The 21,217-nt window shown below is 41.7% G+C and overlaps 1 protein-coding gene across 1 annotated transcript in view; it reads right to left on the reverse strand.

Moving 5' to 3' along the window:
* The window catches only part of COPG2 (COPI coat complex subunit gamma 2), a 114,892-nt gene that overhangs the window by 72,471 nt on the left and 21,204 nt on the right, over window positions 1-21,217 (reverse strand). Inside the window, exons 6-9 of the mRNA XM_045495660.1 lie at window positions 14,766-14,841; window positions 13,322-13,414; window positions 12,334-12,420; window positions 11,132-11,289 (exon numbers count right to left, since the gene is read on the reverse strand). Coding sequence (XP_045351616.1) covers window positions 11,132-11,289; window positions 12,334-12,420; window positions 13,322-13,414; window positions 14,766-14,841 — 414 coding nt within the window. The remainder of the gene's footprint in view (window positions 1-11,131; window positions 11,290-12,333; window positions 12,421-13,321; window positions 13,415-14,765; window positions 14,842-21,217) is intronic.

A 21,217-nucleotide genomic window follows, 5' to 3' on the forward strand; every position in this document is an offset into this window, starting at 1 on the left:
ATATAATAGATCTCTTATTTTGTTTACCTGACCGGCCGCTCTTTTAATAAGTAATCCTTTAATAATGTCAGCAAGCCTACTTACATTTATTACACTGAAAATACTTTTGTTTGCTAGGCAGTCTCTATAATGGTCCCCCCAAATCTCTACTTTTGAAAATATCCATGTCCCTGTGTAGTCCCCTCCCACATTATACCAGACTTGGTCTCTGTAACCAAGGGAACACACCAGAGGAGAGGCCATGTCCCTTTCGAGACGAGGTTATAACACCCTGCAGCTCCCATCCGAACCTCTCCTCCAGTTCACTTACTTTGGGAAGAGCCACTGCCATGCTGTGGGGACGTTCGAGCAGCCTACACACAGGCTGCCAAAGTGAGAAACGGAAGCATCTGGCCAACAGCCAAGGAGAAACTGAGGCTTGTCAACAACTACATGAGTGAAACTGGAAGCGGATCTTCCAGACCTAGGTGGGTGCAGCTTTGGCTGACGGCTTGACTGGGGCTTCATGAGGACCCTGGACCAAACCAGAAGCTAAGCCACTTGCAGATCCCTGACCACAGACACTACGAGATGATGTCTGTTATAAGCTGCTAAGTTTGGCACTAATTTGTCACATAGCAAGAGACAACTAACACATTTACACTGAATTCTGCCCAACTTATTTGGTTTTCTTCTATTTATACACTCCATTGTTTTCCACTAAACTTCACATTTTCTTCATTCCATTTTTATTTCAATACTTCTATTTTTTTAACGGTTTTATTTTGAGAGAGAGCGCGCACGCGCACACGCGTGCAAGTGGGAGAGGGGCAGAGAGAGAGAGGGAGAGAGAGAATCCCAAGCTGGCTCCATGCTGTCAAGGCGGAGCCCGATGTGGATCTCAATCTCATGAACTGTAAGAACATGGCCTGAGCTAAAATCGAGAGTCAGACGCTTAACCGACAGAGCCACCGAGGTGCCCCCATTTCAACATTTTTAAAGCTTTGCATTCCATTTACATTCTTAGTTACGAATCCGTATGTTTTTCTGACAAAGTTTAACATTAATAATTAACATCTTGGGGTGTCTGACTGGCTCAGTCAGGAGAGTATTCAACTCTTGGTCTTGGGGTCGTCAGTTCAAGCCCCACGTTGTGGGGTAGAGATGATTTAAATAAATAAATATTTATAAGTAATAATCGACAACATATTCCTCCCAAACCAGACCAAAACAAACAAACTTAGCACGCTTTGACTACCATGTAGAACTGCCTTCAATGCCATTATTTATCATATTGCTGTCTTCTGGAATCTTTGAGATTGTTATTAAACTTTACAAAGTTAAAATACCATCTATTTATGATTCCTACTGCTTATCCTAACTCCATGTTCATCTTACTCCTTCAATCCCACTACTGCCTTCTGAGTATGTATTTGTTCATGCTGGAGTAAATCTTTGAATAATTCTTACAAAGTGATTGACAAAACTATTTATGGTAAACCCTTCTGCTTAAAAATACCTTTCTTTCGCCTTTGCTGTTGGATGATAGTTTGGCTGAGTATAGAATTCTAGTTGGACAGTTCTCTTCCCACAGCACTACGAAGACACCGTTGCTGCCTTGCGTGCAATGCTACAAAGAAACCTAAAGTAAAACTATAGGTTAAATACCTTTTGGGGCGCCTGGGTGGCGCAGTCGGTTAAGCGTCCGACTTCAGCCAGGTCATGATCTCGCGGTCCGTGAGTTCGAGCCCCGCATCAGGCTCTGGCCTGATGGCTCGGAGCCTGGAGCCTGTTTCCGATTCTGTGTCTCCCTCTCTCTTTGCCCCTCCCCGGTTCATGCTCTGTCTCTCTCTGTCCCAAAAATAAATAAACGTTGAAAAAAAAAAAAATTAAAAAAAAAAAAAAATACCTTTGTTTTCATAGAACTTTTAGAATTTTTCTCTTTATCCTTGTTTAAAAAAAAATGCAGCGTTAGAATGTGCTTGCTTACCTCTCTTTACACTTCATTCTACTTAGCATTTCGTGCTGTGTGTGATTTACTCTAAAGATCATATCTTTCTACAGGTCTGAGAAATGATCAGCCATTTAAAAGGGTTAACTTTGTATTCGATTATAACAAAATCATACAAAAGTCCACAAAATATTTGTCTCCCCCACCCCCCTCAAATTCATATTCAAGCCCTAACCCACGGTGTGTGACTCTATTTGGAGAAGGGCCCTCTAGGGAAGTAATTAAGGTTAAATGAGGTCATAAAGGTGGAGTCCTGATCTGAAAGGATTAGTGTCTTTAAAGGAGAGATAACACAGCACTTGCTCTGGCCCCCCAATCTGTGCACGCGCGCGAGTGAGTGTGTGTGTGTGTGTGTATGTGTGTACACAAATGCACCAAAAGATCACATGAGCGCACTGTGAGACGGTAGCCCTCTCCAACCCCAGGGAAAGCTCTCACCATACACCAACCCTCTTGGCACTCTAATCTTGGATTTCCTAGACTCCAGAACTGTGAGCAAAGAAGTTTCTGTTGTTTAAGCCCCCTCGTCTGTGGTATTTTGTCACAGCGGTTGTAGCATACTAATATAGCAGCTGACCTTGAAGAGGCCCCCGGTGATTCTTGGTTTCTGGTATTCATTCCCTTTTCTAGTCCCGAGCCACACTGAACAGAGCTGACCTTTTTTATCCAATGGAATACTGCAGAAATGCTGGGGTGTGGCTTCAAAGACTAGGTGTCTATGAATATTTTGTTCATACAAATAATTGTGCCTTGCACTTTGTGCTCTCTTGTATCCCTCACTGTGGGGGAAGCCAGCCACAATGTTATAAGGACACTGACCAGCCCCATGGAGAGGTCTACATGGCAAGGGACTCGGGTGTCCTGCCAACAGCCTGCACCAAGGCACCAGTCACGAGAGTGAGTGACCCTGGAGGCAGATTCTCCAGCTTCCCTCCTGCCTTCTGATGACCACAACTTTGGCCGACATCTGGACTGCAGCCTCACGAAAGACCTCAAGGAGGCACCAGCTGAGAACACTCCCAAATCTCTGGCCCACAAAAATCATGTGGGAAAAGAAGGATTTGCCCTTTTAATCCAGTTAAGTTTTCCAGTAATGTGTTATACAATGGCAGATAACTAAATCCAAGGGGGATTATTACAAACCTAGAATGATAAAGAAAATGAGTATGTCAAGCACGTCAGAAGCCCCCTACATGCCACCTTCCAGGCACTAGCGTGCTTCTGCCCTACAGATAAATATGAACTTTTAATGCTGTAGGTGAGTTGTGTCTATCAAGTCTGAAATTAACACAAAGAGAACCATACAGATTGTATCTGTTTGTGTGGGACTTCAATTTATCCACACTGTGGTTGCATTTAGCAGTAATTTGTTCATTTCCACTGTTGTATACTATTAACTGTATGACTATAACACAATTTAGTTTTTGATTCTAACTTTGTCCGACATCTGGACTGCTTCTACTTGGGCTGAGTAACAGTACTAAAGGTATCCTTGGTATGTCATTTGACCCATGAATGTATGCATTTCTGTTTGATATTTAAACGAAGACAACTGAGATTCTGATTGGGGGTTCGTTGAATCTGCAGAACAAAATAAGATGTGACGTTTTTATAGTACTGAATATTCCACTCTAAGAACAGGATATATCCCTCCATTTATTCAAGTCATATTTCAATAACATTTTATGATTTTCTGTGTAGAGATGTATACAATTTGTAGATTTATTCATAAGGATCTGATTTCAATATAAATGATTTTACTTTATTGATTGGTTACTGGAATATAGAAATTAAACTGATTTTGGATACTAACCTATCCAGTAACCTTGATAAATTTACATATCAATCCTGATAGCTAATAGATATTTTACATTTTCTTTTTTTTTTTTTAATGTTTGTTTATTTTTGAGAGAGAGAGAGAGACAGGGAGAGACAGAGTGTGAGCAGGAGAGGGGCAGAGAGAGAGAGGGAGACACAGAATATGATGGAGGAGGCTCTGAGCTTTCAGCACAGAGCCCAATGTGGGCCTTGAACCCACGAGCTGTGAGATCATGACCTGAGCTGAAGTTGGACGCTTAACCAACGGAGCCACTCAGGCGCCCCTAGATTTTACATTTTCTATATACAAAATCATGCTGTCCGCAAAGGCAATTTTATGTCCTCTTTCAAATCCTTATTTTTTTTTTCTTATTGCACCAAGTATGACTTCCAGTAAAATGTTGCTAAAAAATAGAATTATCAGGCATTCTTTGTTTCATTTACAATCTCAAGGAGGAAAACCTTTAATAGTCCACCAATAAGTACAAAGTTTACTGGAGATTTTTTGGTACCTTATCAGAATAATGATGTTCCCTTCTATTCTTTGCTTTGAAAAGAGATTTTTTAATCACAAATTGCCACTGATTTTTATCAAGTGCTTTTGTTGCATCCATTATGATACTGAGACTATTCTCCTTTATTCTTTGAATGAGGAATGTTATGTTGATTTTTGACTGTCAACAGAACCTTGCGCTGCTAGAATAAACGCATGCTGGGAAATTTGTTCATTATTTCTTCGTATATCTCTATCTGTCTCTTTCACCCCAGTCTCTCACATCTTCCTCCAGAATTCCAATTACATCCCAGGTGGCACACCAGTTGATAGTATCCCACAGTTCTCTGTAGCTGTTTATTCTTCTTTAACCTGTTTTCTGTGTTCCCTCAAATTAGTTGCTTTCTATTCCTCTCCCTTCAAATTCACCAACTCTTTCACTGTTTTGTTAGCCACCTCTAGCCTGGTGCTAAGTCTATCCAGCAATTACCCATTCTGTTACCATCTGTGTGGCAGGCAGAATGGCCCCGGAGACGTTCATGCCTTCCTGCCTGAATATGTTACCTTACATGACACAGACCAACCGCTGACTGAAGGTGGGTAAGCAAATAGGGACCTACCAATCTCTGACCGCAAAGAAATGAATTGAGCCAACAACCGAAATGAGATTCGAAGTGAATTCTTCCCCAAAGCCTCCAGTAAGCAACAGCATCCTGCTAACATTCTGACTCTTAACCCATGAGACTTATGTCTAACCTACAGAACCACGAGATCATACACACACGTTGTAATAGCCATTACATCCGTGGTCATTTGCCATGGCAGCAATAAAAAACCAATTCAGACTTTGGTACCTGACGGTGAGGTGCTACTGTAACAAAAACCTTAAACTGGGAAACTGTCTTTGGAAGCAAGCAGTCAGTAAAGGCTACTAGAATTTCAGGGAGCATGATGAAGAAAGCCTAAATTGCCTTAAGCAGACTGCTAATAGAAATGGGGTCTTTAAGAACACCGCCAGCGAGGGTTCACAGACCACTTACAGAAATCTGGTCTTGAAGTCCATCCCAAAACAGAAGCACACACATTCTTTTCAAGTGTACATGGAACATTCTCCATAAGAGATCACATATTAGACCATAAAACAAGTGTCAACAAATTCAAAAAGATTGAAATCTTTCCGTGCGTCTTTTCTGACCACAATGCTATGTAACTAGAAGTCAGGCACAAGAAAAAATCTGGAAGGAGCACAGATACATGGGGATTAAATAACATGCTACTAAGCAATGAAAGGGCCAACAAAAAACAAACAACAACAACAACAAAAAAACAAAACAAAAACAAAGAGGAAATAAAGTACATGGAGACAAATGAAAATGAAAACAGAACAGTCCAAAATCTTTGCGATGCAACAAAAGAAGTTCTAAGAGGGAAGTTTGTAGCAATACAGGCCTAACTGAAGAAGCAAGAAAAATCTCAAACCACCTAATCTTACACCTAAAGGAGCTAGAAAAAGAAAAAAATCCAAAACCAGTAGAAGGAGGGAAATAAGATTAGAGCAGAAATAGATCATATAGAAACTAAAAAATAGAACAGATCAATGAAACCAGGAGCTGGCTGTTTGAAAAGATCAATAAAATTGATAAACCCTTACCCAGACTCTTAAAAAAAAAAAAAAAAGACTCAAATTTAAAAATCAGAAATGAAAGAGGTGTCATAACCAAAACCACAGAAAAATAAAAGGTTTTAACAGAATGTTATGAAAAATATATGCCAACAAATTGGACACTCTAAAAGAAATGAATAAATTTCTACAAATATAACCTTCTAAAACTGAATCAGGGGGCTCCGGGGTGGCTTAGTTGGTTTTAAGTGCCCGACTTAGGCTCAGGTCATCATCTCACGGATCGTGAGTTCGAGTCCCATGTCCGGCTCTGTGTTGACAGCTCAGAGCCTGAAGCCTGCTTCAGACTGTGTGTCTCCCTCTCTCTCTAACCCTTCCACACTCATGCTCGTTCTCTCTCTCTAAGAAATAAACATTTAAAAAAATTTTTTTAATAAAAATAAAAACTGAATCAGGAAGAAATAGAAAATTTAAACTGATTACTAGCAATTAGGGGCACCTGGGTGGCTCAGTCAGCTGAGTGTCCAGCTTCGGCTCAGGTCACGATCTCATGGTTTGTGGGTTTGAGCCCCACGTTGGGCTCTGTACTGACAGCTCAGAGCCTGGAGCCTGCTTCGGATTCTGTGTCTCCCTTTCTCTCTGCCCCTCCCCTACTCACACTCTGTCTCTCAAAAATAAATAAATAAATAAATAAATAAATAAATAAATAAATAAAATAAAAATATTATAAAATTTTTTTTTGAAAAAGAAAGAAAACCCTAAAGCCTCCACCAAAAAACTACTAGAACTGATATTTCAGTAAGGCCACAGGATACAAAAAAAAAAAAAAAATCAATGTACAGAAATCTGTTTCATTTCTATACACTAATAATGAAGAAACAGAAAGGAATTAAGAAAGCAATCCCTTTTACAATTGAACCAAGAATAAATAAAATGCCTAGGCATAAACGTAACCAAGGAGGTAAAAGACCTGTACTCTGACAACTGTAAAATACTGATGAAAGAAATTGAAGATGACAGAAATGGAAAGATATTCCATGCTCACATATTGGAAGAACAAATATTGTTCTACCCAAAGCAATCTACAGATTTAATGCAATCCCTCTCAAAATACCAACAGCGTTTTTCACCGAACTAGAATAATCCTAAAATTTGCATGGAACCACAAAAGACCCTGAATAGACAAAGCAATCTTGAAAAAGAACAACAAATCTGGAGGTATCACAATTCCGGATTTCAAGTTATACTACAAAGCTGTAGCAATCTAAACAGTATGGCAGTGGCACAAAATTAGACACACAGATCAGTGGAACAGGATTAAAAGCCCAGAAAGAAACCCATGAATATAAGGTCAACTAATCTTTGACAAAAGAGGCAAGAATATGCAATGGGAAAAAGACGGTCTCTTCAACAAATGGTATTGGGAAAACTGGACAGCGACATGCAGAAAAATGAAACTGGACCACTTTCCTTCACCATACACAAAAATAAACTCAAAATGGATTAAAGACCTAAAGGGGAGACTTGAAAGCATAAAAAACCCAGAAGAGAGCACAGGGAGTAATTATCTGCCACCAGCCACAGCAACACTTTTCCCTTCCCTCCCGAGGCAAGGGAAACAAAAGCAAAAATAAACTATTGGGACTGTATCAAAATAAAAGGCTTCTGCACAGCAAAGGAAACAATCAACAAAGCTAAAAGACAACCTACTAAATGGGAGAAAATATTTACAAATGATCCATCTGATATAAGGGTTAGGATCCAAAGTATATAAAGAACTTATATGGGAATGCAAGCTGGTGCAGCCACTCTGGAAAACAGTATGGAGGTTCCCCCCCAAATTAAAAATAGTACGACCCAGCAATTGCACTACTAGGTATTTATCCATGGGATACAGGTGTGCTGTTTCGAAGGGACACGTGCACCCCAATGTTTATAGCAGCATTATCAACAATAGCCAAAGTATGGAAAGAGCTCAAATGTCCATCGATGGATGAACGGATACAGAAGATGTGGTGTGTGTGTGTGTGTATATATATATATGCATACATACATACATATACATACAATGGAGTATTACTTGGCAATCAAAAAGAAAGAAATCTTGCCATTTGCAAATATGTGGATGGAACTGGAGGGGATTATGCTAATTGAAATAAGTCAGTCAGAGAAAGACAAATATCATATGACTTCACTCATGAGGACTTTAAGAGACAAAACAGATGCACATAAGGGAAGGGAAGCAATAATAATGTAAAAACAGGGAGGGGGACAAAACATGAGACTCTTAAAAATGGAGAACAAACAGAAGGTTACTGGAGGGGTTGTGGGAGGGAGGATGGGCTAAATGGGTAAGGGGCATTAAGGAATCTACTCCTGCAATCATTGTAGCACTATATGCTAATTTGGATGTAAATTAAAAAAATAAAATTTAAAAACATGATAAAGAACTTCTAAAACTCAACACCCAACAAAACCCAGAAAATCCAATTAAAAATGGGCAGAAAACATGAACAGAGACATTTCTCCAAAGACAACATACAGATGGCCAAGAGATACATGAAAAGATGCTCAACATCACTCATGACTAGGGAAACGCAAATCAGAACACGAGATATCGCCTCACACCTGTCAGAATGGCTAAAATAAGTAACACAAGAAACACAGGTGTTGGCGAGGATACGGAGAAAAAGGAACCTTCATGCACTGTTGGTGGGAATGCAAACTGGTGCAGCCACTGTGGAAGACAATATGGAGGTTTCTCAAAAAGTTGAAAATAGAACTACCCTATGATCCAGTAATCACACTACTGGGTATTTACCCAAAGAATATATAAAAAAAAAAAAACACTAATTCAAAAGGATATTTGCACCCCTATGTTTATTGCAGCATTATTTACAATAGCCAAACTATGGACGCAGCCCAAGTGTCTGACAAACAAATGGATAAAGATGTGGCACATATGGACAATGACATATCATTCAGCCGTAAGGAAGAATGAAATCTCGCCATTTGCAACAACATGGATGGGGCTCGAGAGTGTAATGCTAAGAAATAGGTCAAAGACAAAAATATTAGATGATGTCACTCAAATGTGTAATTAAGAAACAAAGTAAATCAAAGAAAAAGAGAGAGGGAGAGAGGCAAACCAGGAAAGAGACTCAACTCCAGGGAACAAACTGGTGGTTAGCAGAGAGGAAGTGGGTGGGGGGATGGGGAAAACCGGCAAAGGAGATTAAGGGTACACTTAGGATGAGCACCGAGTCACGTATAGAATTCCTGAATGACTATACCTACGTCTGAAACTAATAGAACACTGTATGCTAACTAGACTGGAATTAAAAAGAAATCTAGTCTTGGAGAATCCTGTGAGAGCGCAGAAGAGGGCACAAGTTGTCGTAAGCTGGAGTAAGGTGGATCCCTGTCACAGGTTAGAGGAGAGATGAGCGGAACTGTGTCCTACAAGTTATGTGGAAAGCAGAACTTGCAGACGATGAACTCGGCTCTTCGTGTGAGGAAATTTCCAAGGAGAGCGTTGAAGGTGTGACCTGGTTTCATCTTGTTGCTCACAGTAAAATGTGAGACGAGAAGTTCCACGAGCGGACAACAGCCTCCGCCCGTGCCTGTGAGTTCCAGCCTGCCCAATGCATCTTGGACTTGCGTAGCAGGCCCCCAAACCGCAAATGCCAATTCCTTGTAGTAAATCTCTTTATATATTTACCTGCCTTGGGCTCTCCTTCTCTGGTTCAATTCTGACTGATACAGGACTATAAAAAAAGGAACTAAAAAGAAATTCTAGAGCTTTAGTTTTCATTTCCTCTGCTCATTCATAACTATCTCCCATTGAAGTCTTTAAAGCATCTTTTAGAAGTCTGTTCAAGTTTTTGTCTGCTAACTCCAATGTCTGGTTCCTATAGGAATCAGTGTCTATTGACTGCTTTTTCTCTTAACCGTTGGTCACATTTCCAAATTCTTTGCACTTCTGTCTTTTTTTTTTTTTTTTTTTTTTTTTTACTGTATATAAACATTGTGAATGACAGGATGCAAAGACTCGAGAATTTATGATGTTTCTCTAGCAGGCAGTTAACTTGGCTAGAATCACACTCCAGACTTTATCTCTTCCACCACGAGGTGCGCCTGAATTCTCCATTCAGTTCTTTCAGTTCACAGCTACTTTTTGCCAGGCTTTCTAGAGTCTTCCCCTGTACCGTAGGGGAAGTTCAGGATTTTTGCAGAGTTTGAAATCGATTTGGGGGCTTCCCCCAGTCGTGGCTTCCTCCTCTCCAGGGTTTTCACCCTAGGTTTTCATCACTCTTCCAATCTCAAACTATATTCTCACCCCTCTTGTCCAGCAAATACCACGGCTTTCTGTGATCCCACCTCCAGGAACTGTGGACCTCGGGAGACTGATCAGAAATATACAGACCTCATTTCGTACAGCTCTGTCTCTGAGGCATCAACTTCCCTCCAGTTTTTGCCTGCTTTTCACCACTCACCAGTGCTTTCAAATAGTGGTAGACTTCCCCATTGTCTGGGGGCGGCATACTTTTGTACTGAAGATCTAAGTGTTTGCAGTAAGGCTAATATGACCAAGCTCTTCCACCATTTCTAGAAGCAGGAAGCTCAACCAAATACTTTAACATTCCCTTTATCTTCTTTGTTGATATTTACGTTATAGCTCCCTTTTTTTTTTTTTTTTTTTTTTGGTGGTTACTCAAGAGATTACAATATTCATCCTTCTGTTATCACAGACTACCATCAAATAATATAACGCCAGTTCACGAACAAGATGAGAGCCCTACAAATGGTGTATTTCTTTTTCTCTGCCATGCCCTTTCAATAAATCAGTCATTAAACGCAGCACTTCAAGATTCTTTTACAAAAATAAAGGAACAAATAAGACCCTTAATGTCACCCCGGCTTTCACATTTAATCACTGCATAGCCTATGATCTGTATTTTTTGTTCCCTATCAGCATCTTATTGTGTTACTGGCAATCATAATCTATTACATACATATACCAAAGCACCCATTAAGGTAAAAAACCAAAAATGTTGCATGACTTGGAAGGCCCCAAATTTTCTTAATTTGGAAAACACTAAATCTCCGCAAAATCAGCGCAGCCCAAAAAAGTCCCCCAAGGAAATACACCTGGACGTATGTTAGCCAGCAAACAAAAAATCACTTGGGTTTAGGTGAAGACACTTACCCCTCTTCATTTTCTTTTAGTAAGCGGCTGGCAATTCGGATAAGCATGCAGTAAGCAAACTGTGATTTGAGGCCGGATTTAGTAAACTTATTCAACATCTTAGAAACAGCAAGGCGATCGTTCTTTTTAAGGTGATACAGGACTCCCAGCGCATGGTACTAAAGAACAAGAAAAAGGATGTAACATCCAGAAAGCGGAGGAGGAACAGGACAAACTTCCAGGAAAACAAAATCACATGGAACTAGATTTTTAGTAAAAAAGATACCCAAGTCAAATGTGTACAAATAAAAACAACTTTTCGTACGGACTCAAACGCAGGCAAGACTGAAAGGAGAAGAGTTTCACCCCCAGAAACTGTAGATTCAGATTGGACAGGTGGTATTAAAGAGGTGACGTACAATCCGAAGATGGTTCTAGCAGGTTCATCACTCCCCTTAACACATACATCCTTAGCACAAAGGCGCTCAGGTCCAAGGCTTTACCAGTGTCACAGATCTCTGTTAGTGGCTTTAAGTCATCTGTGGCCATGTTAGTAGTTAAAGGATTAATCTCCTAAAGCAGGCTCAAGGAGCATAATTATCGTGGCACTTCGTGTAAAAACACAACGATCAGAGTTAAGAGAGCGAGACGGTTTCTTGAGGGAAAAATTACTCCTCTATTTCCTCATAACTAAATACGCCTACAGAAGTTGTAAACATTAAAAGGGGGCGAATAAGTATCCTCTCCAATACAAATGGGGTACTTCACATAACTTTGCCATTTCGCTCTTGTTCTCTTTTAATTAGGAATTAACGAATATCCAAAGGAGATCTTCCCAACAAAATGGTTACGTTTCACAAAATAAAATTAGTCTTGACTGTTGGCATAACGTCTACTATAACCAAGTTCTGAAAAGCTTAGACTTGAACGTCCTTCTTCACAAATTATTTTTCACGTAAGGGGCTGAAATGCAGAGTGAAGGACCTCTGGAACGAGCATCTCAAACTGCTACTGAATTTAAGAATCTTTCCTGAACGTTCCTACAGCTTCTATTAAACGCTGGCAGGGTCTATGACAGTAATTCTAATTAATGGGATACCTACTAATAGGCTGCTTAATATTACACTTCCGCTAACACTCATCTAGGGAGTCAATAAATTGTCCCTAAAATGAAGGGTTAAAGAAAGCTGATCTCAAGACCTAACAGGACTCGATCACAGTACCTGGACCATAATGTTATCACTGGAAGCAGCTTCTTGGGCTTCATTGACCCAGCGTTTAACCACGTCATAGCTTATCTTCATCATGTGCTAGACACAGAACAAAGTGAGAACAGACAGTGCATGGTCACTAGAGGTTTACAGACATGAACTGGTTTTCTTAGAAAAATCACTAACAGACATTTCCAAATCAAAGAGACAACTCTGTAGCTTTCAGAAGTCTACTTCAAGTCTCTACTCCAGACGCAACTAATAGACCAGAAACTCTCTCCAAGATGAGGAGGGGTTTGTGGGCTAAGATGAGAGGGGAGGGACAGGAAAGGAAGGGCTAGTTAATAATGTGTACATTCTAGGTTTTACCTCCAGGAAACTCACCTGGAAGGAAAAACAAAAACAGAAACAAAAACACACAGTACTGATAGATCCCTTGCTATAAAACTTGACCACCTACACTCCAGACCCAGAAACTCTTGTGATTCAGATGATCTAATCCATTCACACACTAATAACCAATTTTAACAAAATGCAAGGTGACCTCAGGCTGTCATAAATTTTGTTTTGATAAAAAGAGAAAGAAAAAGTATTCCTGAAACAAAGACCACTTTCCAGTAAGAAATTTCCAAGTGGGGCAGGGGGCTTTGGATGGAAGGATACCACACACACAGGGCACTAAGGAAAGCAGACGATACAAGAGGCAAGAGGTCAAGTTCAGGTCACAAAGGAAGATTCAAAACAAAACAAAACAAAAACGACCTTCAGTGTCTTCCCGGTCTGCCACCTCACCCCCCATCCTTTCTGATTACCAAAACCTTTCAAACATGGAAATGTCACCTTTTTAACTGCCTATATTGTAATGCTGCTCTGATAAAACACTCTTGGATAAAGTAATAGAGACGCAAATGTGTTTTTCGAATGTTTCACGTGTGAGAGAATCACAGTGATATTGTTTAGCACCCGCTCGAGCCAGGCAGCTGGCCACTCGTTCACTTACTAAGGAAGACACCAGTGCCGAACTGGAGACGCTGGAGACTTTGTCCACAATGGCCTGCTTCATGTATCTTTCAATGGCCTGCAACATTGTTCCCTGAGAACATTCATAAAGAAACAGTTGTTGAAGCACACATCTTCGCCCAAAACTACGGCTCCAGAATAGTTTACAAAAACCAGTCATATATTTGTCTCCGTGCCAATATTTAGACTGAGTTAAAGGGACTGCCATCTACTAGAGTAACTCTATCGCAGAGGGCAGGAGCTGGACAACCAAGTTGAATCTTCAAAGAGAAAGACCGGAAGGAAGCAAATTAACTGTTCAACAATGAAACCAACGGTCTCAGCGTGGAGAGTCCCAGTCTGAGGAAAAGTGTAAGCCCAGGCTCCACTTCTCAGGGATGTTCCAAAGGAAATTCCTAGAAGGGGATGGAGCTGCTTTTGAAATCCTGAAGGTATCTCTGCACGAAGGGGATGTATTTTATACGGATCCCATAAAGCCCTACACATCAAATGTGATCCCTGATAAGTTTAGATACCTAAGAAATTACATGTTTAATATGCTACTACAGAGTGTCCTCAATACGAAGTCCTCTGCAAATAAAGTCCTTTTTAAGTGGAAGAAAGCTTAGCACTGTGAAGGTAGCAGCAGATGAAGATACGTAAACAGACGGAGATCAATATTCAAAGACAGCCTATGGCTAGCGTGGGCAGTGTCCAGTCTCAGGCTGACCGATTTAATACTAAGACAAAGGCAGCCACAGCAAAACACATCACACCATTTCCATTACTCCTTCTAGGATCCAGATTTACCATTTGCTCCTACGCAACCTTTAAAACTTGAGAAGACTGTAAACATACACACAAAATATACCCAACCATGAATAGAGCTGAAATATTATTCAATATGTTGGCAATGGTCAGTCTGCCCTTCATTTTATAACCTTTCCTACTCAAGAGTTCCCAGAAAGGGACAGCCTAATTTCATCCCTCCAGATGTGAGGGACTGAGTCAAGGTGAAACACCGGACTCAGACCTATTGTGGTTATAAGCCACTGGCTGGCTGATGGTTAACTAGGTTCTCTCTACTGAATATATGAATGAGGAGGCCTGAGCCTCGTAAGTGATGGATCACAATAGTAAATATCGGAGAAATCTTGCTGTTGAGTTCCTTAAAGCTGCCCTATTTCTTGCTCTGTCATCTGTTGTAAGCTTTACCTCAAATTCTGAGAGATCTAGATCCTATAATAAAGTTCTTTTTTCTTTAAAAAAAAAAAAAAAAAAAAAAAAAAAAAAGCCTGGAGGCACAAAAGCCTTTCTGGTGGTCCTGTTTCTCTAATACTGAAGATTCACAGAGTCAAGACTAGGGAATCCTATTAAATTTACACGGCCACCTGTAGCTAAACACAGTGTCCCCTTTGATGCCTCGGTAAACAAAGAAAACTTACATCAGTGATTCTGCAGAGAGCCCTGATGGCTGGGCCTCGGTACACATCTTCTTTTCCGGTCATGTCCTTAGTCAGACTAAGAAAAATCAAATGAGTTACCATGAAATCGATTGATCTCTCTTCTGTGGAGTCCACCCCTAGCTAATTCCCATTGTCCCCATAATTATCTTAATGCAGCTATGAATTCAGCAAATATTTATTGAGTGTCTTCTTTGGATAAATATTAAAACGATTGGATAGAACGCTGTTCTAAATCTCAAGAATATAGCAGTGCGCAAAACAAAGTCTTTGCCTTCATGGAGCTAATATACTAATGCGAAGAGATAATATATTACATAAATGAAATATGATTTTAGATACTGGTAACTGGCATAAAAAATGAAGACAATGGAATAGCGAGCCACCGGCTGAAATCCCCCAAATCCTAAAAACCCATCAGACTAGACAACTCCTTAAAAGAGCCTGACGAAAATGATTAACTCATGAAGTCGTGCTCCCTCTCACAGGCACAGTTTTCCCAAAATGACAGCTGTCTATGGCTTCAGACCTCTCTATGGAGTTTCCAAAATAAGCAGAGGAGTGTGGACAGAGCTACTAAATTCCACATCCATACTTCAAAGAGGTTTTTAGCCTTTATACATCATTCACCCTATCTTCCTGTCCCTGTCCTCTGTGTTTAATGTGTCCCCAGAATGACTATCCATCCCCTCCCCACTCACCTCCCCCTCACGTAATCCAAAATGGCCTCCAACTCCAACTCACTCCACCAGGATGCCATGACGAGAAATTAGTGGAGAACTGATAGTCCTTCAATTTCTTTATTTTTTATTTATAAGAGTATTTTCATAAACTTTCAAAACATACAGAGAAATATAAAATACAAAGTCTAAGCTGTGCCTCACCGACCCTAGACAGTCTCTGTGAACAGTTGCCTATGTTTTCTTAAGGAACTTCTAAAAAAAATATATACAACCATAGAGACATTAAAATGCACGCAAATGAATCTCCACTCTTCTGGCACCTCCCTTTTTCACTTAATATATTTTAAGAATCTCTCCATATTGGCAGACTTTAAAAAATTTTAGGTATCTGTATATTTTTAAGAACCCAAAATATATCTAAAATATCATTTTAATGGTAACACAGATTTCCACTGTTGGGATATAAATAAGTTATCCATTAGTCTTTTTCACAGATATTTGCATTTTTCCAATTAGATAAAAAGTGAGGCTTGGCAGGTTTAGTATCTTCTGAGGTCTCGCTCCTCGGCTTCTACGTGACATGAAAGCAGCCATGCACAATACATTTAAAACAATGGGCACGGCTGTGTTCCAATAAAACTTTACTTACAAAACGAGGCAATAGTTCTTGCCACGGGCCAGAGTTTGCCAACCGCGGCTCCGTGTCTTAGTTTGGGCTGCCCCGACAAAGGCTTACAGACAGGTGGTTTGTTTGGGAATGTGTTCGAGGGAAGGGAAGACAGAGAGGTGAACAAAGAAGGAGGGTACTTAATACAAAGGAATTTTCTCTAGTGGGTCGCTGCCACAGGCAACTGGTTATTTGATGAGCCATCTTCTGAGGAGGCTTATGAAATACATGTTGGAACCACATTTCCAAGGGACGAAAAGGAAAGAATTTATCCACTAGCTCTCAGCCACTGGCTGACAGTTAACCCCAGAGCGTTCTTTCCTCATTTGGTTAACATTCACATGTTACCTCCCACATGTGAGTTCCAAGTCAGGGCCCAAACCAGAGCACCAGGGAAACTGGGGGGCAAGCAACAGAACACACAGCGCGTGCTTCAGCAAGGCACTGTTCACGCATGTGAGCTGGCCCCTGTACAGAACAGCTGACCACGAGCACAGCTAGGATCAGAGAGAAGGCCTGAGGCAACAGCATCCAGAACAGTCTATCCTTCACGTCTGTCAAATTTGAACATGTCCTCCATTAAATCTAACCTGTCACTGAGCCTTCAAGATGGTAACCATCCACTATTTCTACAAGAGATTGGAAAATGAATGGCACATGGTATGATCCTTACTGCTACCACTCTTTCCGCAGCCATGATTGCTATCCACCACATCCTTCCCACAATCACCCAATTCTATATTCCCCTCACGCTTAGCCAGCACTTGATCTCATCTTGGTCAGGTGTCTGGTAGGTGACTCAAACCTTTATCTCCAAGGATCTGAGCTCTTTGTTGGAGATTTACCATGGCTGGACCATTGGCTGTTCCCCATCCTCTACTGACCATTGTCTCAGGCATGAACACATCAAAATATACGTAAGTAAATAGTACCTTGAATTCTAGATACGGTCCTCGCTTCCACGTTTGTAGAGCAACAAGCCTAGCTCCTGATAGGGATCAAGGTCAACTACCTCTAGGAGGACACAGCTCCTTTCTTTACCTGCTGGTCCATCAGCATCAAGAATCCAAAGCGACCCAACAGTAGTCATCATTTTAAATGTGCCAACTGGCTCACTTCTCTGCCCCAGGACTTCTCAGACACTGGAGTGGGTGGGGCCTGTGGTTGCCAACTTGTCATTCAGACGTGTGGATCCAGAAGTGTGGGGTATCTCTGTGCTGAAGGCAATCCTCAAACAGCAGGAACCAGGAGTCAATGGGTTAAATGCCTCCCCCTGTTCATCACTGAGAACACCGTCTCTTGAGAACCAGCGCCTTTGACTCACATTCAGGGTGGGGATGGGAAGCAAGGGTGACAGGTGCCAGTCCTACTTTCACCTCTCGATTCCTGGACCCACCTATTGTATTTATTGGTGACAGTATCATACACTGACCATCAATTTAATGCACATACTTCATCCCAGAAGAGAATCCTCCAACTTCACAGGGTCCCATCGCCAAACTACTACCTCAACTGAGCCATCACTGCATTTAGGCTATCTGCTCCTGACAGAATACGGTGAAACTATCCCTTGGTCACGAGCCCACCGTCACACGGCTTTTGCCATAAAATGAGCGGCGAGGTCACATAGGATACCAGGAACGTAAGAAACTGTACCACTCAGATCTACTGAAAACCCATGGATCATCTTCTATGATGAGAAACGTACGCAATCAGATTTATCAACCTTTTCTTTCACTGCCTCTGGAACTGTAGTCCTAACAAAGCTTTTCCCTACAACAAGGTTAAAGAGGAACACACCCCTGTTCCAGCACTTGTATGCGTCCGTTTTGAAAATTTACAGTCTTTCTCCTTTCAGAGTTGATTCACGGATAGGACGTGACATATGGATCTGATTTTTTCTTTTCCCAAGGGACTACTCCGCTGTCTCAGCATCACATATTAGAAAGTACCCCAGTGTCTATCCCAGTGATCCGAGATGCCACCCGTTGTCATATACTACATTTCTATGTGTATTGGGGTCTAATTCTATACATTTGTACCAAAACAACCTCTGACGATGTAGATCAGCATGGCCATGGTGACACATTACAAAGTCATCACACAATTCTATTCCCCTGGTCTGTCCATCCATGTGCCAGGACCACACTGCTTTAAGGGTCCAGGCCTTAATGCTTCACTGACTGGGAGAGCTCCCAGTTCTTCTACAGTTCTTTCCCGGCTGTTCCTAAATATTTGTTTTTTGACTTAAACTTTAGTATCAATTTTTCTACGTTCATAATATATTGCCTGTGGGCTGCTTCACTGAGATTGCATTGAACATACAAACTAATTTAGAGAGGACTGAAATCTTTATAATGTTGAATTGACCCATTCCAAAACATTGATAATTGGTCGAGTGTACCTGGAGCCTTTCGGGGCTTTAAATTATTCTTTTCTCTTGGAAGTTTTCTGCGTTAAGTTTCTCTAAGGTGGCTATGCCATCCTACACCCCCCCTACAACGCACCTGGCCTTGGAGCAGGCTCTTTGACTTTGGTGCTGTTGGGCTTTGTGGTTTGAACCTAGATTCTAATGGGTATGGAATGATATCTCACTGGGGCTTTAATCTGCATTTCCCTGATAATAACATCAAGAACATTCCACGTATTTATTGGCCACTCATATACTCTTTGGTGAGGTGTCTGCCCTCAGGTTTTCTTAATCACCATGGTTTTCCAGCAAGGTCACATCGTTGTCTATATGTGCTGAATGGCCGTCTCTAGTTTTCTATTCCTGCTGTAACAGACGGCCACAGTTGGTGGCCTAAAACAAAATTTTATCAACTTACGGTTCCATGGGTTAGAAGTCCAATGTGGGTCTCATTGGGCTAAACTGACCGCGTCAGTGGGGCTTACATCTACCTCACAGACAAGATTGATGCACCCCATCCCAAGTTCCCCCCAAATCTCATCGCTTTACAGCACCAACCTAGAGTCCAGAAGCTCATCTACATCCCACGGATTCAAAACCCCTGACCTTATCATCAAAATCCTCTCAATTAGGTATGGGGGAGACTGGGTAGCCTCTCTCCTGAGGCAAAATTCCTCTCCACCTGTGGGCCTGTGAAATTAGAAAACAAGTTCTCTGCTCCCAAAATACAATGGCGGGACCACCCCAGGATAATAGTCAGACATTCCTGTTCACAAAGAGAAAATGGAATGGGGAAAATAAATAAAAGAAAGTCACTGGTCCCAGGCAATTCTGAAACCCAGCCAAGCAAGCTGGAAAAGGTTTCGGGTGCGGGGCAGAATGCTCAGTCATTCTCCACTCCATGCTCTGGTCCTGCTCCCCTGCCCTCAGGGCCATCCTTTCATTTTCATAAAGGGCAGCATGTGTTTAAAGCTGAGCTGTCTTCGGTCTTCTCGGCCTATATCCTGTTGTAGAATTTGGGACTCGGGCACCTTTCTCTCACTTCGTCCTCCCTCTGTCCCTTTCAGTCCACGCTGACGGTGTTGCTGGTTAAGATTCTCAAGGGCCCTGTGGGACTACCATATACGTACAGAGACTCACTCCATTAGACCAGAGCCTCACCACAGATCTTGCCTAAACAACCCCATCTCTATTTCCGGCTTCTGCTTAGATGCAGAGGGAATCTATGAGTCACACCCTTGATCTCTTCAGAGTGTTTTGTGTGAGTGAAGACTGACCTTTTCATCCTCCTGGGGTGTTAGCAAAAGGCTGTAGAGTAACTCCTTTGACTTTTCCTTTAGAGCACACTTTCCTACTGAATCTCTAGATGTTAGCGTCCTTTGCAATTGGGGCGGGCTGAGAATATCCAAAAAACTCTTGAGTTTTGTTTTGTTTTGTTTTGTTTTTTTGGTATAACGGACCTATAACCTATCAGTTTCAAGTGCACAACATAATGATTTGGTATTTGTAAGGAACGCCTGGTTCTTTCACGGGTGTCTCCTCGATTTATTTCTCTACTCCCGCACGTGTTACCGTGAGTGGCAAAAAGAAACCAGGCCGCACCTCAACACTCTGGAAATCTCAGTTAAACAGCCAAGCTCACGAGCCCTGATTTCTGTATAACTTCAGGGCACCATCCTAAGCTCTCTGCCACCACAGGACAAGGGTTCCCTTCCCTCCAGGACCTAAACGCCCTCCTCATCTCCTTCTGAGCCCTCCGCAGCGGCGCCATTAACGTCCACGTTCCCGCCAAGATCTCAGCATTCTCTACCATGATCAGCGTTTTCTCTACTCCTCACTTCTTTCTGAGTCTACCATTCATTAACATCCAGCTTTCCACTAACGTTCTGTTCGAGGCGGTGTCAGCTTTTTCTGTCATGCGCCCCCAAATTCCTCCCGCATCTACTCATTGCCCAACTCCAAAGCCATTTCCAGAGTCTTAGGTACTTGTTACAGTAGCACCCCACTCCAAGGTACCAAAACCTCTAGTGGTTTTTTCCCCCTGCTTTGAGAGATAATTGGCATATGACATTGTAAAATTTTTAAGCGCACAGTGTGCTGATCCGATACCCGTACATGCCACAAAACCTATTCCTTTTCTACTGCTGCTGTGACAACTGACCACAAACTTAGAGACATAAGACAACATTCATTTCTTTGTCTTACGGTTCTGTAAGTGAGAAACCCAACACCGGTCTCACTGGTGTCGGCAGGGTTACATTCCTTTCTGACCTGTAGGGTGAATCCCACGTCCCTGCCCTTTCCAACTGCTAGAGGCCACTCACATTGCTTGGCTCCCGGCCCCCTTCTTCCATCTCCAAATCCAGCAACATTGTATCTGCGCCCTGCTCCCCTCATCCCATCTCTTTCCTGACGCTTCTGCTTCCCTCCTTAAAGGACCCTTATCCTTATAGGGCCCACCTGGATGATCCACACCCTTCTCCCTACCTGCGGATGGGCAATTTCATTTCCCCTTTGCTGCGTAATGTGACATATTCGCAGGTCCTGGGAATGAGGCCAGGGATATCTTTGGAGGGCCATTATTCTGCCTACTACATCTACTAATCACTTGAAATGAGCCAGAAGCAAACCATAATTCATGGAAGCCTAAGGGGAGTCAGAGGAAAGTACTAAC

The sequence above is a fragment of the Leopardus geoffroyi genome, chromosome A2, assembly GCF_018350155.1.
Source record: "Leopardus geoffroyi isolate Oge1 chromosome A2, O.geoffroyi_Oge1_pat1.0, whole genome shotgun sequence".
NCBI lineage: Eukaryota > Metazoa > Chordata > Mammalia > Carnivora > Felidae > Leopardus > Leopardus geoffroyi.